The 18333-nt window shown below is 46.8% G+C and overlaps 1 protein-coding gene across 1 annotated transcript in view; it reads right to left on the reverse strand.

The window, feature by feature from the left end:
* Positions 1-3032: 3032 nt before the first annotated feature.
* LAMA1 (laminin subunit alpha 1) overlaps positions 3033-18333 on the reverse strand; it is a 148937-nt gene continuing 133636 nt past the window's right edge. The window contains exons 57-64 of the mRNA XM_065889473.1: positions 15570-15705; positions 14167-14279; positions 10741-10930; positions 8718-8876; positions 8058-8211; positions 6584-6717; positions 3787-4009; positions 3033-3193 (exon numbers count right to left, since the gene is read on the reverse strand). Of these exons, the coding sequence (XP_065745545.1) occupies positions 3033-3193; positions 3787-4009; positions 6584-6717; positions 8058-8211; positions 8718-8876; positions 10741-10930; positions 14167-14279; positions 15570-15705 (1270 nt within the window). The remainder of the gene's footprint in view (positions 3194-3786; positions 4010-6583; positions 6718-8057; positions 8212-8717; positions 8877-10740; positions 10931-14166; positions 14280-15569; positions 15706-18333) is intronic.

The following is an 18333-nucleotide window of genomic DNA, read 5'->3' on the forward strand; positions in this document are numbered from 1 at the left end:
GCACTGTAGCTTGCTGGTCATTGAGTGAAGCTGGGTGCTGGTGTTGAGATGGAGATCTTTGGGAGATGTTCGCCGTTTGATATTATGTGGAGCTGGGAGGTCTCTTGTTGACCAGTGTCCTGAAGTTGGCTCTCCCACCTCAGAGGCAGAGCCCTGACTCCTGGCTGCAGCACCAAGAGCCTTTCATCCACACGGCTCAGAATAAAAGGGAGAAAAAGTAGAGAGAGTTAGTAGAAGTAGGAAGAAAGAAAGAAAGGAGGGAAGGAAGGAAGGAAGATAGGAAGGAAGAAAGAAAGAAAGAGAAAGAAAAAGAAGGAAAGAAGGAAAGAAAGGAGGGAGGAGGGAGCAAGGAAGGAAGGAAGGAGGGAAGGAAGGAAAAAGACAGAAAGAAAGAAGATACAGTAAAATAAAATAATGTATAAGAAAGTTATTGAATTAAAAAATATTTAGAAAAAAAAAGGGACAGATAGAACCTTAGGAGAAATGGTGGAAGCAAAGCTATACAGACAAAATCTCACACAGAAGCATACACATACACCTTCACAAAAAGAGGTAAAGGGGAAAAAATCATAAATCTTGCTCTCAAAGTCCACCTCCTCAATTTGGGATGATTCGTTGTCTAAAGGAGGGAAGGAAGGAAAGAAAGAAAGAAAGAAAGAAAGAAAAGGTAAAGTATAATAAAGTTATTAAAATTAATTATTAAGAAAAAAATTGAAAAAAAAAACAATGGACAGATAGAACCCTAGGACAAATGGTGGAAGCAAAGCTATACAGACAAAATCTCAGACAGAAGCATACACATACACATTCACAAAAAGAGGAAATGGGGAAAAAAAATCATAGATCTTGCTCTCGAACCCCACCTCCTCAATTTGGGATGATTCATTGTCTCTTCAGGTATTCCACAGATGCAGGTACATCAAGTTGATTGTGGAGCTTTAATCCGCTGCTTCTGAGGCTGCTGGGAGAGATTTCCCTTTCTCTTCTTTGTTCTCACAGCTCACAGGGCGTCAGCTTTGGATTTGGCCCTGCCTCTGCGTGTAGGTCGCTGGAGGGCGTCTGTTTTTTGCTCAGACAGGACGGGGTTAAAGGAGCCGTTGATTCCGGGGCTTTGGCACACTCAGGCCGGGGGGGGGGGGGGGGGGGGGTAGGGAGGGGCACGGCGTGCGGGGCGGGCCTGCGGCGGCAGAGGCCAGCGTGACGTTGCACCAGCCGGAGGCCCGCCGTACGTTCTCCCGGGGAAGTTGTCCCGGCTGCACAGGCTTCCCGGAAGAGGGGTGTGGAGAGTGACCTGTGCTCGCACACAGGCGCCTTGGTGGCAGCAGCAGCAGCCTTAGCATCTCCCGCCTGTCTCTGGGGTCCGTGGTTTTAGCCGCGGCTCGCGCCCGTCTCTAGGATCTGCGCTTTTAGCTGCGGCTCGCGCCCGTTGTTGGGGTCCGCACTTTTAGCCGCGGCTCGCGCCCGTTGTTGGGGTCCGCGCTTTTAGCCGCGGCTCGCGCCTGTCTCTGGGGTTTGCGCTTTTAGACGTGGCTCGCGCCCGTCTCTGGAGTTCCTTTAAACAGCGCTCTTAAGCCCCTCTCCTCGCGCACCAGGAAACAAAAGTCTCTTGCCTCTTCGGCAGGTGCAGACTTTACCCGGACTCCCTCCCGGCTAGCCGTGGTGCACTAACCCCTTCAGGCTATGTTCAAGCCGCCAACCCTAGTCCTCTCCCTGCGCTCCGACCGAAACCCAAGCCTCAGCTCCCAGCCCTGCCCGCCCTGGCGGGTGGGCAGACAAGCCTCTCAGGCTGGTGAGTGCCGGTCGGCACCGATCCTCTGTGCGGGAATCTCCCCGCTTTGCCCTCCGCACCCCTGTTGCTGTGCACTCCTCCGTGGCTTCTTAGCTCCCCCCTCCGCCTCCCGCAGTCTCTGCCCGCGAAGGGGCTTCCTAGTGTGTGGAAAGCTTTCCTCCTTCACAGCTCCCTCCCACTGGTGCAGGTGCTGTCCCTATTCTTTTGTCTCTGTTTTTTCTTTTGCCCTACCCAGGTACGTGGGGAGTTTCTTGCCTTTTGGGAGGTCTGAGGTCTTCTGCCAGCGTTCAGTAGGTGTTCTGTAGGAGCTGTTCCACGTGTAGATGTATTTCTGGTGTATCTGTGGGGAGGAAGGTGATCTCCGCGTCTTACTCTTCCACCATCTTCCCAGCCAGTAGCCATTTTGACTCCAGCCACAGCTGCAGAGCAAAACTAAATTATATCTGCAGGGAATTAAATGATCCTTCAGAGATCTTAGTTTAAAACTGCTTAGCTCATTAAAATATATTTATGGCTTTAAAATTTTCCTTCTTCTGGAATTTACACACATTCTCCCAGAAAAAGTAGCTGATCAAGGAAAACTGTCTCATTCCAAGGAGTGAAAATAAAATTAACAGTAAAAGAAGAGCTAACTAGTTATGATGCCACTTTTTTTTTCTTTTGTCTTGCAAAATACTCTGTTAGGTTAGGTCCTTACCAAACAAGGATATATCTAGAGGAGGCTCTGCCTTCTTCCTGTGTTCCCTTTGCCTGTGACTTGCTGGAGTCTGTTTAAAGTGCTTTTTGGGGCAAACAGCTGGTGCCCTCAGCTGGAACGTACCCAGCAGTATTATTGAATACATGTTCTTTGTAGGAACTGGAGCTTAAAATCTTGATAAAGAAATGAAAGTATTCATACTCTGCTCTAATCTATTTATTATCGTCTATAGTGATAGTTTATTTTTTAAAAGCTCAAAATGCAAAACATGAAATACTGTCAAGTAATCAATAGAATATTCAACATTTTAAAAGCTTCACTTAAAAAACTTTAAAGAAAGAGCCAGTGAATTCAATTTACATTTTAAACTATTTAATAGAGGTATTTGTTGTACATGTGGTTTTAGTTTGACATAAACAAAAAATTTCTCTCTGGAAACATTTAACCTGAGTTGGAAATGAAATATGAACTGTAAAGGTTTTAATTCACCAAATAATTTTCCTCAAAATATAAATGATGATTCCCAACTGAGGAGTTCCCCAAAGTTCAGGACTCAGTCCCAGGACAGGAATGAGGGAAAACTCCTTGTAGGTCAAAAGCTGTGCTGAAGTCATAGGATTGCACTTGTGGGCCCTTAATTAGAGTGAGTTTTCGCAAACAGCCCCGGAAGGAGGTCTGGCTGCTCAGGCAGTTTTGCTTTACATCAGCTGTTTAGGAAAGAAGAGAAGATAGTGTTAAATTTTGCTAAATGACATAGGTAGCACAGTAGGAACAAAAATAACTTCTTGTGGTTTCCAGATCAAAGTTAGAAGATTTTTCTACATAAGTGGCTTCAGTGATAGCAGAATTCATAGAAAACTATTAATAAACAATGTTAAGGTACAGTGACTTAAAAAGTCATAAAAGGGATTTTTATTTTATAAATGCATAGTTTGAATCCAAAAATCGATGTGAGAGGATAAGACACGTTTGTCCTCTAAAATGATTACTGACCCCTAAAATGATTCCCAACTTGGGGGTCATCTGAGAAGATGTTTCTCAGTGAAGTCATCCAGCTTCCCGTACATTACATCTGATGTTCTCAGAGTCTTAGTGATTACCTTATATACGTAGATTATTTTAATTTTTCCAAGAATTCCTAGGAATTTGAAATAGACTTTCTAAAATGGTAAAGGATTTGTCACCCAAGCCATGTATTTTTCTTCATCCCTATTCTATATGCACATGAACTAAGAACTAAGACTTTCCCCAGTGGCAATGCCCCTCAAAAGTGAATGAGCAGAGCAGACGACATACGCACCAGGATAGCCACCAACATAAATGGGATTGTTGGTGTCAGCAGAGGTAGACTGGGTGTGTAGACTTTCAGCTTGAACTGCATTCCCATCGACAATCAGAACCACGCGATGTTTGCTTTTGTTTGCCTGAAGTGTGTGCCATTTTCCATCACAGAGAGTACTGGGAGCACTGGGTTCGTATGTGGCTGTTATCCTACCAGCACCATTGTTAACGTGAAACAAGAGCTAAACAAACAACAGACACAAGCAAATATCTTGGTGAATTTTTCCCTATTTAAGGAACCCAGTCCATTCACATAATGTTCTTGGAGTGGAAAACATCAGAGCATTCTTCTAAAAAGGAGGGCTAACTATGAAAAACAAACAATAGTTTTGAAAAATAGCCTCTTAAGAATTCTGATGCTATCCTATTCCCGAGGTTTCAGAATGGAAAATGGCCACCTCCATGGGAACAAACCTGAGCCATGATCTTAGCATTGCATCCTCAGATCAGTGCCTCATTTTCAGCACAAGAGGGCATGGGTTTACTGAGGGTGTCAGTTCCTAGAAGTTGCTATAGCACCTGTGAAGGAACATTTACTAACTCCCTTCTGACAAACCACAGATGCTCTACTACAGCAAGTGGTAGCACAAAAAAATTGGAGACCTGCAGAAGGTGAGAGGGAAGAATTGTGACTATCCTGTTGTAAGGTTCTTATGCTATATGTGAAGCTACTCATTTCAAGGTAGACTGACAAATTAAAGAGATATACTGTAAAGACTTGGACAACCACCAGAAATATTTTTAAAAGAACAATAAATAATAAGCTAATAATAGAAGTAAAATATACAATACGTCAGAAATTACATTTTTGCAACTGTTACACTTATAACATTTTTCAGATGTCACATAAAAATGTGCAAATGGGGCTTCCCTGGTGGCGCAGTGGTTAAGAATCCGCCTGCCAAGGCGGGGGATGCGGATTTGAGCTCTGGTCTGGAAAGATCCCACATGCCACAGAGTAACTAAGCCCGTGAGATGCAACTACTGAGCCTGTGCTCTAGAGCCTGTGAGCCACAGTTACTGAAGCCCACGCGCCTGGAGCCCGTGCTCCACAACAAGAGAAGCCACCGCAATGAGAAGCCCGCACATGGCAGCAAGGAGTAGCCCCCACTCGCCACAACTAGAGAAAGCCTGCATGCAACAAAGACCCAACACAGCCAAAAATAAATAAATAAATTTAAAAAATTTTAAATGTACAAATGGATAAAAAAATTTTCAAAATTCTTTTGAAGTAAAGCTAAGAAAAGATATTGGCTATAAGCCACAGTGCAGAGCGTCAGCAATAGGATGTAAAGGCACTTTTGTTTCAACATGAAGATGACATAAAGGGGGAGAAGAGGTGAAGGACTTGTGACTTTATTTATATCCTCCCCACCCCCATTCTAGGATATCCTAGGGGCCAAAGTCCCAGTGGGGAGTAAGTAGGGAAATGTGAGAAACAAGCTAATAAGTTTGGGAGAATCAAGAGACTTGTTCCTTGCCTTCTAGGAGGCAGTAAGTAGCTCAGGAAGAGTCAAGCATCATAGTCCCACAACAACATGAGTTAACCACAGTGCAGTAAAAGTGCATTAGGGAGAGAGAGGACCCGAGAGACCACCACCTTGACTCCCCATGTCTGATGAGTGGTATAGCAGACCTTCCCAAGTTCTCATCTGGCCCTCTGGGGATAAGGAAGTTATAGAAAACAATTATGTTTTTGTATTAAAAAAATTAGACTGTTGTGCATCCATCTTATGGAATACTCTGCAATAAAAAGAAATGAATTGTCTTCGAGATTCACAACAAACCTGGATGAACTGCCAGGAAATGAGACAGAGTGTAAAAAGCCAATATCAAGAGACTACATGATTAACTTATGTAACAGTTGTGAACTAACAATCAGAGCGACAGAAAGCAGATCAGTGGTTGCCAGGGGTGAGGGATGCAGGGAGAGAGTCGGCGTGGATATGAAGGTGGTGGCTTGAGGGAGCCTTGTGGCAATGGTACCACTGTCCTGATTGTGGTGGTTACATGAAGCTACACGTGTGATAAAACTGTGAAGAGCTACACACACTCTCGTAAACACGTATAACTAGCATAACTGAATAACCTCTGTGGATTGAGCCAATGTCAGTTTCATAGATTTGATGTACTAGTTATGCAGGATGCTAACCCTGGAGAAACCTAGGTGAAGGGCGCACAAGGACCTCCCTGTACATTACATTGCAGCTTCTATCATCTATAATAATTTCCAAATAAAAAGTTAACCAACATTAGGGAGAGTGGGGCATTAGGTTGGTAATTTACTTTCAGATGGTTTTCAGGGAAAAAAAAGTTTTTTGTATTGTAGTTGCAGTTTTGCTTTACATTTAATTTCAAAAATATAAATTTTTTTTTTGGGGGGGGGTACGCGGGCCTCTCACTGTTGTGGCCTCTCCCGTTGCCGAGTACAGGCTCTGGACGCGCAGGCTCAGTGGCCATGGCTCACGAGCCCAGCCGCTCCGCAGCATGTGGGATCTTCCCGGACCGGGTCACGAACCCGTGTCCCCTGCATTGGTAGGTGGACTCTCAACCACTGTGCCACCAGGGAAGCCCAAAAAATTATTTTTAAAAAGATTTTTCAGGATTATCTATTTTTAAATATTAATCAGCCTCTTCTCCATTCCACTAAAGTGAATAATTGGAAATTTGGTTCTAGACATGTCTACTGTTTCTTAACTGCTCTGTCTCTGACACTGGGGTGGGGCGGGGGGACCCCATCCAGATTCAGCACCCACCTTGCCATTTACAATCTCTAATCCGATGGCATCCACTTTGGCACTGCTGATCCCCAGGAGGACACCATTCTCTGAGGAGGTACGAAACTCCAGTGTAATGTTCACATCTGATCGTACTTTGTAGCCTTCTTTGACTGAAAAACCAAGGAAGACCCCCAGTTGGTGGTGAGGCCTGCCCTGCCCAGGAAGGCCCAGGCTCAGAATGGCCTCAGGCTGGGCTGGCTGGCTGTGCATTTGGGCTCCTGATGAGGGTCAGGAGAGCTGGCTCCACCCCCACCAGCAAGTCATTTCCAACCCCCGAGCCTCAGCTTGCACCTCTGTAGGATGAAGCTGACTAGAGCTGAGGTAGGCACATCCTCCCAGCTACAGCCATGTGGGTAAAAAAAAATCACAAGGGATTTGATCCATGTAACTCCATCATCATCTATCCAGGAAGAATGCCTTTATTTTCCCAATATCTACTTACTGGATATGTCATTATTTGCTGAGTATATTAGAGTCCACACTAGGCTTTTTTTTTAATTGAATGAATTTTTCATTCAGGTGATAAAAAAGCTGAGATAGGCTAGGGATATTAGCAATAGCAGGCAGTTGTTACCGTGCCCAGGGCTGAAGGAAAAATGGGAGAAGGTGGTGCTACTAGATCTTGGAAGCACAGAGTGAAGGAAGGAAGCCTGCTGGCTTTCCCCTCCTCCCTCCCAACCTCAGTCTTCCACTAGAGCCTTCCTGGAAGCCAGGGCAAAGGAGCCCAGAAATTTGTTCTCTGTGATAGAAAGAAGAATGGGGCCAGAGAAGCACGGTTCTGAGTGCAAACAGGAAGTTAACCAGCAAATCAAGCATCTAAAATGGGGAGAGAATGTAAGATATATTACAAGGGCTAGTTCTAAGCCTTGAGGACTTTACATTCTAAGGCATTTTAGAGATTTACATTCCTCTACTTATACCTGATTAATATTTCAACAACCTAAATGGGGTTAATTTCTTCATCAAATCTGACTCACATTTGGCTGGCTGGTCCAGACAATTTATGCTACTGATTTTGAATTCAAAGGTCATGTATATGTATAGCTGATTCACTTTGTTATAAATCAGAAACTAACACACTATTGTAAAGCAATTATACCCCAATAAAGATGTTAAAAAAAAAAAAAAAAGGTCCTAATTAACTTGGACAGGGAAAGTATGCCTTATGTAAATTTGGGGAAAGTACAGATGAAACCAGCACCACATGTTGCACTCCATCTGGAGTGGCACCACCCCTGGTGGGAGGAAGCCACCTGGATAGCACAAGAGGTGGGAAGGCTTTTACGCTAGAAGCTGAGAAGCCAGAATGCGCCAGAACATTTCACGAAACATGGCCTAGCTGCAGCTGGGGCAGTGGGTCCTGTCCTATCATATAGTTCTTGGACCCATATCACCTTAGGAGTGCAGGTGCGTCCCAGAGATTTCTTTCGAGATTGTTAATTATACATACCAAGGGCTGCATATCCACTTCCTTCAAAGAAAGTTCCCTCCTGGGCTGCTGCATAGCACCTGTTTACTGCAAATGCAGACACTGGGCTGTCCTCGTCCAGCTGTTTGCTGTTCACTGTCACCTCCCCAATGCAAGCGGGGATGCTGTGGGTGATCTAAGCCAAATGATGCAGGAGTAGATGATGGTGAGGACAGTGAGAAGGGCAAGCACAAATTTTCCCTACACGTCAACAAAACACATTAAAATACTGCCTTTCGGTTTTAAAAATCTAATTGCCACAGTACTTCACATGAATGTCTAACTTAAAGCTACTGTAATGTAGTAAAAGGGTTTTATATTATTTTGAGTAAATATTGTGGAAATTAAGAATGTGGGGTTTTCTAATCTGCAAATACAAATTTGCCAGACTTTCCTGCACTGTACTGGGGCTAAGTGGCTGTAGAAAGGGAACTGTTTGTTAACTAACCAGCAGGAAGGCTGGTTGGGCTTCAAGGAGGAAGGAGCTCCAACACACAATCTAGGAATGTGGATTGAAAGGCTTGCATCTTGCAGCCAAGCCCTGGGCGCAAACAAGATAATTTAAACATAAACATATTCCTCCACAAAACAAACACAACCACAGTAAAGGCAAAATGGGCCCAGAGAGAAAATGCTGCTTACATTTCCAATGTTTCTGGCCCTGTACTCGGAGGGAAGGCCTCCTAGGTACAACTTTCCTTCCACATCCAACGTGGTAGCATCTCCCGCCGTGGTCACCATGGGCGATTCCTGGCCATCAACTGTCATGAAGCCCTTCCTTTTAAAGTACTCTGTCTTGACCTAGAGCGATGTGAAAACATGCATAATTTCTAAGGAATCTGAGAAATAGCAGTAATAACCTGAATGAAATCCTAAAGGTATGGCTCAGGTTTTCACACAGTTGGTGTTGAGAGGAGGCTGAGTCTGGAGCCGGTTAGAACAGCGTGCTCCAAAAACAGAAATATAGATCAATGGGACAGTATAGAAAGCCCAGAGATAAACCCACGCACCTATGGGCAACTAGTCTATGACAATGGAGGCAAGGATATACAATGGAGAAAAGACAGCTTCTTCAATAAGTGGTGCTGGGAAAGCTGGACAGCTACATGTAAAAGAATGAAATTAGAACACTCCCTAACACCATACAGAAAAATAAACTCAAAATGGATTAGAGACCTAAATGTAAGACCAGACACTATAAAACTCTTAGAGGAACACATAAGAAGCACACTCAGACATAAATCACAGCAAGATCTTTTTTGATCCACCCCCTAGAGTAATGGAAATAAAAATAAATAATGAAACTTAAAAGCTTTTACAAAGCAAAGGAAACTACAAACAAGACAAAAAGACAACCCTCAGAACGGGAGAAAATATTTGCAAATGAATCAACGGACAAAGGATTAATCTCCAAAATATATAAACAGCTCATGCAGCTCAGTATTAAAAAAACAAACAACCCAATCCAAAAATGGGCAGAAGACCTAAAAAGACATTTCTCCAAAGAAGACATACAGATGGCCAAGAGGCACATGAAAAGCTGCTCATCATCACTAATTATTAGAGAAATGCACATCAAAACTACAATGAGCTATTACCTCACACTGGTTAGAATGGGCATCATCAGAAAATCTACAAACAACAAATGCTGGAGAGGGTGTGGAGAAAAGGGAACCCTCTTGCACTGTTGGTGGGAATGTAAATTGATACAGCCACTATGGAGAACAGTATGGAGGTTCCTTAAAAAACTACAAATAGAACTACCATATGACCCAGCAATCCCACTACTGGGCATATATACCCTGAGAAAACCATAATTCAAAAAGAGTCATGTACCACAATGTTCATTGCAGCACTATTTGTAATAGCCAGGACATGGAAGCAACCTAAATGCCCATCAACAGACGAATGGATAAAGAAGATGTGGTGCATATATACAACAGAATATTACTCAGCTATAAAAAGGGAACGAAACTGGGTCATTTGTAGAAACATGGATGAATCTAGGGACTGTCATACAGAGTGAAGTAAGTCAGAAAGAGAAAAACAAATATTGTATATTAACGCATATATGTGGAACCTAGAGAAATGGTATAGATGAACAGGTTTGCAGGGCAGAAATTGAGACACAGATGTAGAGAACAAACGTATGGACACCAAGGGGGGAAAGTGGTGGGGATCGGGGCGGGGGATGGTGTGATGAATTGGGCAATTGGGATTGACGTGTATACACTGATATGTATAAAATAGATAACTAATAACCTGCTGTATAGAAAAAAACAAATTAAAAAAAAAAGAATACAGCATGCTCCAGAGTCCTAGTCACAAGAACACAAATGCCATGATGTCAGGTTTGGCCCATTCATGCCACCCTGGGCTTGATTTACTTCTCGTCAAGCCAAGGACATTTCTGGTGCCTTTTGTTCATTTACCAATGTTTGCTGAGTGCTTACTAAGTGTCAGGCACTGAGTGAGGCCCTGGGGATATTTCCAGAAGCAGAAAAGGTCCCTGCCTGCAAGGAGTTTACATTCTATGGGGCAGATGTCAGACACAAAGCAAGCTGGAAATCAAAGGGGATGATCCCACTACTGTGAAATGGAGTGGACACTAGGAACACGTGGAGCAAAACTCAGAACAAGTGATCACAGCTTCCTGAGAGCGTACCGTGTGCCACTGGCCATCACTGAGCAGCGCAGGGTGCGAGACTTTTGTCCTGCCCTTCCCAAGATCAAACATGAAGTGGAGGCGGCCCCCGTGCAGCTGGAGCGTGGCGTAGTCAACCTGGTTCTGATGAGCCATGTAGTAAACCAGGCCACTGGAGGCGAACGTTCGGATGCTTAGCTGGACCAAGAGCCTGGAGGGAAGCGAGAGCTCAGCTCTCAGGAATATGCTTTCACTTTTACTCTTTAACCTCAAAGAGAGACCCCAATAAGTGTTTCAACATTTATATTTAACATCTCAGGTCATTCATCCCTTCATTTACTTATTATCCATTCATTCAACTCGTGATTACTGTGTACCTCCACCTGCCAGGAACGGTTGTAGGAGCAGAGGATCAAGCAGTGAACCGAGGAAGGTCCCTTCCCCACTGAAACTAATACCAGAAATATATCAGGGGGTTAAAACTGGGGCATGTGAAGGCCCAAGTGGTGGCTACATTAAGTAGTCAGGGCAGGCAACTCTGAAAAGATTGTTATTTCTGAGATCTGAATGAAAGACAGGAGGAAGCCCCAGAAACCTCTGCAGGAAAGGCCTGCATTTCGTTTCCAGACAGTGCAGAGTATGTGAAAACCACCGGTTGATTCTGGTGGTCAGCCAGCAATCCCCGAGGGGGCCATGTGGGAGACGGCACCACATAGGGGTGGAGGAAGGTTTCGTCTGGGTGTCTTCCCACAGAAGGGAGCACAGGGTCACTGAGGCACACGGGGACAGGGAAAGGAGAGCGTGGCAGATTTCAGTGTAAGTGCAGTGGGAAGTCACGGGAGGGTTTTAAGAAGGGGGATGGGCATGGCTGGATTTATATCTTAAAAAGAACCTGTGATGTGAAAAGCAAATCGGATGGGGCCAGGGTGACAGCAGGTGTCAGGCTGGCAGCTGTTATAAGAGTCCACAGAGGCCAGATTGGGGCTCAGACCAGGGTGGTTGGGGGGGGGGGGACGCGGAGGAGGTGAAGTAACACATGAAATATTCTGGATGAAGAAGCCTCAGGACTTGCTAAGGGACTAAATTTGGAGAGCAAGGGAAGGAACAAGCTCTAGGTGTGGGCCTTGGGCAGCCAGGTGAATGGTGGTGACGCCTACAGAAATGCAGGTTTCGGGGAGATGGTGAATTCTCTCTGGGTGCACTGAGGCTGAGAGGCCTGTCCCCATCCACGTGGAGATGTCCAGGTGGTTGGGTGTACAGCCCCTGAGTTCTGGGTGGAGCTCAGAGCTAGTGATGTGGGTGCTGGTGCGAACAGATGGCATTTCACAGCCACTGGAACACAGAAGGTGCCGTGGAGGGGAGGCGGGAGGGGCGCTGCCCCCTCTGATAGCAGAGGAGCAGAGGAGGAGACTGAGCAGCGGGCGGGGCAGGGGTGAGGGGAGCGTGGCGCCTCGGCCGCGAAGGACACAGAGGGGCCCGGGGCGCTGATGCCGCTGAGCGCCTGGAGGGGGTGGCACCACCACGCATGGACGTGGCCGCAGCAGGGCTCCGATGACCTGGCGAGGAGCGAGGCGAGGCTGACCAGGTGGGGAGAGGAGGGAAGGGGAGGCGGGGAAAGACAGCCACGTAAGGCAACTCTTCCAAGACGTTCCACTGCGAAGCAGAGCCGGGATATTGAGTGGGGTGGGCTGGGGTGTGCAGTGTACCAGAGCATTTCTGTTTTCAAAGTTAGGAACTCCTAGAGAGGAAGTCGGGCAGTGGTCACAAGCACCTGGATGGGAGTCTGAGCAGGTGCCTCAATCTCCTGGTCTATAAAATGAAGATAATACCCTCCTCACAGGATAATTGCGAGGACTAAGTTGGGGTTTGTGTGTAAAATACCGAGACGGTCTCCGGTACAAGTGTTTCCTCCTTGGTCTCCCTGATGACGGGGTGATGGAAGTGATTCTGTGTGCTGACAGGAGCAGGTATGAAAGAGGGAGAAATGGATGCTGCCCGTGTCCTGGGAGGAGGGGTGACGGCTCCAGTGGGCAAGACAAGAACCCTTCCTCCATGTGGCAGGGGAGGGGCGGGGGACAGAGGCAGGGTACTCCTTCTGATGGTGGACAGAACGGGTTCTTTCTTCTCAGTGACGCAAGACAGCAGCTGGGGCATGAAGGGAGCTGTGGGGATGCATAGAGTTTTGAAAGAAGAGAAGAAGCTACGAAAAATAAAAAATGTGAATGTATTAGAGACGTATACTGGCTCCCCATACATTTGGAGTTTGGAGGTTCCATCTGAGATCTGTGGCCACAGCTTTAAAGTCAAACCAGGTAGGAAAAAGAGATGCATCTCTGCAGCCCTGACTACCAGCTCGGGTTCTGGCATGGATTAGGCCCCGTATGGGCTTTACCTGGCGTCACAGTGAAGAGATGAGAGGGTTAAGGGAGTTTGCAGAGGAACACCTGTAATAAAGGCATCAAACCTATCTGGGTAAGGGGGTAAACTGTGCTGTGGGAGATAGAAAAAGGGTGATGATGCTGAGAAGCATGAGGGCTCAGGGGTCTTGATGTGGTTGAGGGACTGCTGGAGCCGGAAGTAAGGAGGAGGAAGAGGGTTTAGTAGGATGCTTAAGGTAGAGGTTGTGGAGGTGGGGTGGGTACTTATGTAGTACTCAAGGGTGTGAGCATGGGAGAGGGTGGCTCAGAGGGAAGGACGAAAAGACAGATCTAAGCCAGAGGACCTCGAAGATGAGGTGCTGGGTGGCTGCTGAACTCATGGGGAACGACGGCAGGGGCTGCAGAGAGAAGACGCTGAGCCGAGCTGTGTGCTGGGGCGGTGAGCTCAGATGACACGGCAGAGGCACAAGAGCATGGCAGGCCTGAAGGTGCGGACCTCAGGGCTGAGCCACAGGAAGAGCGGGGAGGACTGTGGGTCCTCGGTCATGAGATCCCTGGGATGTGAGCCGCTTTCACTGAACGGAGAAGGGTACCCGGGACAGGCATGTGTGAGGGCCGGGGGGACGTGCAGACTGGTGTGGGTGTGGCATCAGGAATTTGGGGGCACAGTGAAAGTTTGGGTAGGCAGTTTCATCAGATTAGTGAATGCTTACTGTAGAATGGGGTTCAAAGGCCAGATGATAGATCCAGAGAACCTGGGATTCCAGAAGGAAGGGGGATTTAGATACCTACGTGCTTTCCTACATACACACAGACAGGCAGCAACCAGCCATCATCAAGATGGGGTAAAGACAAACCACAGCACCCCACTTAATCACATTTAAGCATCTGAGGTTCACAGAGGCTGCCTTCCCCTCTTTGCCTTCTCACTGCTGCCCTATGGTGGCAAGTTGAACACTCCATGGTGAAACACAAGAAGCTTCTTCTAGAAAAGACCCATTGCTGAAGAATACGTCCTAGACTCATCTAGCAGTGAGATAACTCATGAGGACGTCAGAGCAATGCCTACCTCTTTCTGACAGCCAGCTGATTAAACGGCAGCACCAAGTGGCTGCCTCCTGCAAGGCCGAACTGGTGGGCGTTGGGGACGTACTCCGGGGCTCTGTCCACGACACACAATTCCTGTAAGACATGCACATGGTTCTCAGCCACACACGACCAAGACCCCCACTAACACTGATGCGTTTTTCCACGAGGGAAACATCTCAGAAGCAACTGTGTCAGAGCACCAGCAACACAAACACACAGCACCGATTTTACCTTCTTTGCTTCGAACAGTTTACTACACATCCCTTTCTTTATCTCTCTGAGAAGGCAATTAGAGTTTTTGTTTTTCACCTCAGCCCCACTCAAGTTCACCTAAATTCCCATGAATTTTCATCAGGCCTAAGGGGCAAAGGCCTTGCTCTGCGCCCCTGTGCCCCTGAAACCCCTGCCCTGGGGAGGGCCTGAGGATGTCAGCGGTTACAGGAGCACCTGCCTCACAAGCACCAGGCAGCTGTAAGTGCCCACAGGTGACAGGCCGAGCCAGTTCCACCAAGACAGGAGCGGGTGCAGCCAGGAGGAGCTGGGCTGGAGGGGCAGGTGCCCTGACTCCGGACCAAGTGAGGCCTTAGACTCAGTTTTCCAGGTCGGTGGACAGATGCTACCAAGACAACTGTCCTGAACTCAAAGATGGGCCCTGCTTGCAAGGTACTGCTTTTGTGTGATTGTGCCATCTAAATCAGAGAGTAAACTTTCAACCAAGAAAGTAGAGAAATCAGAAAAGGGAAAGAAAAGTGAAAACTGACAATGGCTGCTGTTAAAAATACTTGATCAAACTGGATTTTCCTAGATGAATCAAATCTTTTTTTTTAAAGCAACAATGATATGTACGATGGCCTATATAAATACTTATTTTCATGTTTCTGACTAAATCCAAAGTGATACTGAGTCCTTATAAAGCCTCTGCCTCAAAGCTGGCTGTGTGGCAACCAAAAGACGCACCCGAGCATTAGAGCTTGCAGCTCGGGACACTCTGCCATGTCTGATATGCTGTTTTCTCAGAGAGCCATCCCGCTTGCCCCCCTGCTTCTCATCACAGGGGCGACCCTGTAACTCCCAGATTCCTTTGGAAAGTGGCTTCCAGCTGGTTCATCCAGCCAATGGAAGGCAATGCTGGGAGGCTAGAGGGTGAATGGGAGAAGCTGCATGTCTCTCCCTCCTTCCTGCCTCCCTGGCAGGGCCTGTCTTCTCTGTGCTCCAGTGCCCACTGGGAGACGCTCTGCTCAGACTCGCTCCCTGGGCGGCCCGGCTCTTCCCTCTGTGTGCTCCTGTGGATTTATCATGAGGTCCCCATTTTAATGTCCTCTGGGTGGTGCTCTTTTTTTCTGACTGGACCTGAACCATAGAATTAAAGAAAGCCCTTCTTACCGGACTTGGTAAAGGCTGGGGCTCTGGCAGGAGTTCGCCGTCCTCTCCGTGGAGAGCCAGCTTTGGCTGTTTTGAGAGCAAGCAGGAGTCCAAGTCCACGTGTTCATAGCCAGTGGCACTAGTGAAATCCAAAAGTCTAGATAGAAACAAAGTGTTTTCAAAATTAATGGAGATAATACAAACCAACCCATGAACCAAGGTCATGTGATTACTGAACACTTAAAATCCATTAAAAAACATTAATATACGCGTGCCACAACTACTGAAGCCCGAACACCTAGAGCCCATGCTCTGCAACAAGAGAAGCCACTGCAAGGAGAAGTCCACGCACCGCATAGAAGAGTAGCCCCCACTTGCCGCAACTAGAGAAAGCCCGCATGCAGCAACAAAGACCCAATGCAGCCAAAAATTAATTTTTAAAAAATCTACACACTACAATTCTGAAAGGCAAAACTATAGAGACAGAAATGAGATTATCAGCTGCCAGGGACTAAGCATGTGGGAGATGACTGACTATAAAGGGGCACAAGGAAACTTTTTGGGGGTGATGGCAATCAAATGTGTAGTATTTATCTAACTATGTATTTGTCAAAGCTCATCAAACTGTACACCTAAGAGAGTTAATTTTGCTGTATTTAAATTATACCTCAATAAACCTGACTTTTTAAAAAACAAACATTAATTCTCTTAGAGTAACCAAATTGACCGTCTCCCAGTGACTAGAAGTCCACATAACCTCCCTTATCTATCGTCTTGATTCTTCTACCTGAAATGGCAGCCCCCTGTCTGCCCGCCCTGCAGTTCATCCCCCCCCCACCCCGTGTCCACCTGGCCATTCCTGAGTGTCCCTCAGGAGTCGGCTCAAATGCTGTCACCTGCTCCTGCAGCCTTGGCTGGGCTGCCTCAGGGCAAGAAGCTGGCTGTGGCTCCCACAGCGCTGCACAGCAGCCTCCATGAAACACTGGCTTCTTTCTCACAGCTTCCCTTTGCCAGGAAGTCGTGAACTACCCTTGTCATATGTCCCTTTACTCTACAACATGTCCCCCGTCTGCACGTCCTTTGTTGGCACTTTCTGAGGACATGGCTGTGAACAGTAGTACATAGACGTTTCTGCCCTATCAGGTTCCCAGTCTCACGGCTATCAGGAACAAGAAGGTCACTTTCCACACCTCCCCTCCCAGGAGCCTGTGCGGCCCACCACTATCAGGGTCCCGTGTTCCAGGGACAACTTCCCCAGGAGAACACACGGCGTACATCAGGCTGTTGCAATGTTACGCTGGCCTCTGCCACTGCAGGCTTGCCCCCCATCCGTACCCCTCCCTACCCGCCCCCAGCCGAGTGAGCCAGAGCCCCGGCATCAGCTGCTCCTTTAACCCTGTCCTGTCTGGGCAGGGAACTGACACCCTCAGGCGACCTACACACAGAGGCGGGGCCAAATCCAAAGCTGAACCCCAGGAGCTGTGCGAACAAAGAAGAGAAAGGGAAATCTCTCCCAGCAGTCTCAGGAGCAGTGGATTAAATCTCCACAATCAACTTGATGTACCTGCATCTGTGGAATACCTGAATAGACACCATATCATCCCCAAATTGAGGCGGTGGACTTTGGGAGCAACTGTAGACTTGGGGTTTGCTTCCTGCATATAATTTGTTTCTGGTTTTATGTTTATTTTAGTTTAGTAATTAGAGTTTATTATCATTGGTAGATTTGTTAATTGATTTGATTGCTCTCTTCTTTTTTTTATGTATAGATATATATATATATCTTTTCCTTTTTCTCTATTTTTTTCTTTTTTTCGTGGCACGTGGGCCTCTCACAGTTGTGGCCCCTCCCGTTGCGGAGCACAGGCTCCGGACGCGCAGGCTCAGCGGCCATGGCTCACAGGCCCAGCCGCTCTGCGGCATGTGGGATCTTCCTGGACCAAGGCACAAACCCGTGTCCCCTGCATCGGCAGGCAGACTCTCAACCACTGAGCCACCAAGGGAAGCCCTCTTTTTTCTCTTTTTGGGAGTGTGTATGTGTATGCTTCTTTGTGTGATTTTGTCTGTACAGCTTTGCTTTTACCATTTGTCCTAAGGTTCTGTCTGTCCATTTTGTTTTTGTTTTTTTTTTTAGTTTTTAGCAATTGCTATCATTGATGGATTTGTTTTTTGGTTTGGTTGCCCTCTTGTTTCTTTTCTTTTACTACTTTTTAATTTTTTTTTTAATAATTTTTATTTTAACAACTTTATTTTATCCTTTCTTTCTTTCTCCCTTTTCTTCTCAGCCATGGGGCTAACAGCATCTTGGTGCTCTGGCCACATGTCAGGCCTGTGCCTCTGAGGAGGGAGAGCCGAGTTCAGGACATTTGTCCAGCAGAGACCTCCCAGCTCCACATAATATCAAATGGCAAAAGCTCTCCCAGAGATCTCCACCTCAACGCTAAACCCAGCTCCACTCAACGACCAGCAAGATACTGTGGTGGACACACTATGCCAAACAACTAGCAAGACAGGAACACAACCCCATCCATTAGCAGAGAGGCTGCCTAAAATCATAATAAGGTCACTGACACCCCAAAACACACCACTGGACGCAGTCCTGCCCACCAGAAAGACAAGATCCAGCCTCATCCACCAGGACACAGGCACCACTCGCCTCCACCAGGAAGTCTACACAACCCACTGAACCAACCTTAGCCACTACGGGCAGACACCAAAAACAACAGGAACTACAAACCTGCAGCCTGCGAAAAGGAGACCCCAAACACAGTAAGTTAAGCAAAAT

The sequence above is a fragment of the Phocoena phocoena genome, chromosome 13 (genome assembly GCF_963924675.1).
Source record: "Phocoena phocoena chromosome 13, mPhoPho1.1, whole genome shotgun sequence".
Lineage (NCBI taxonomy): Eukaryota > Metazoa > Chordata > Mammalia > Artiodactyla > Phocoenidae > Phocoena > Phocoena phocoena.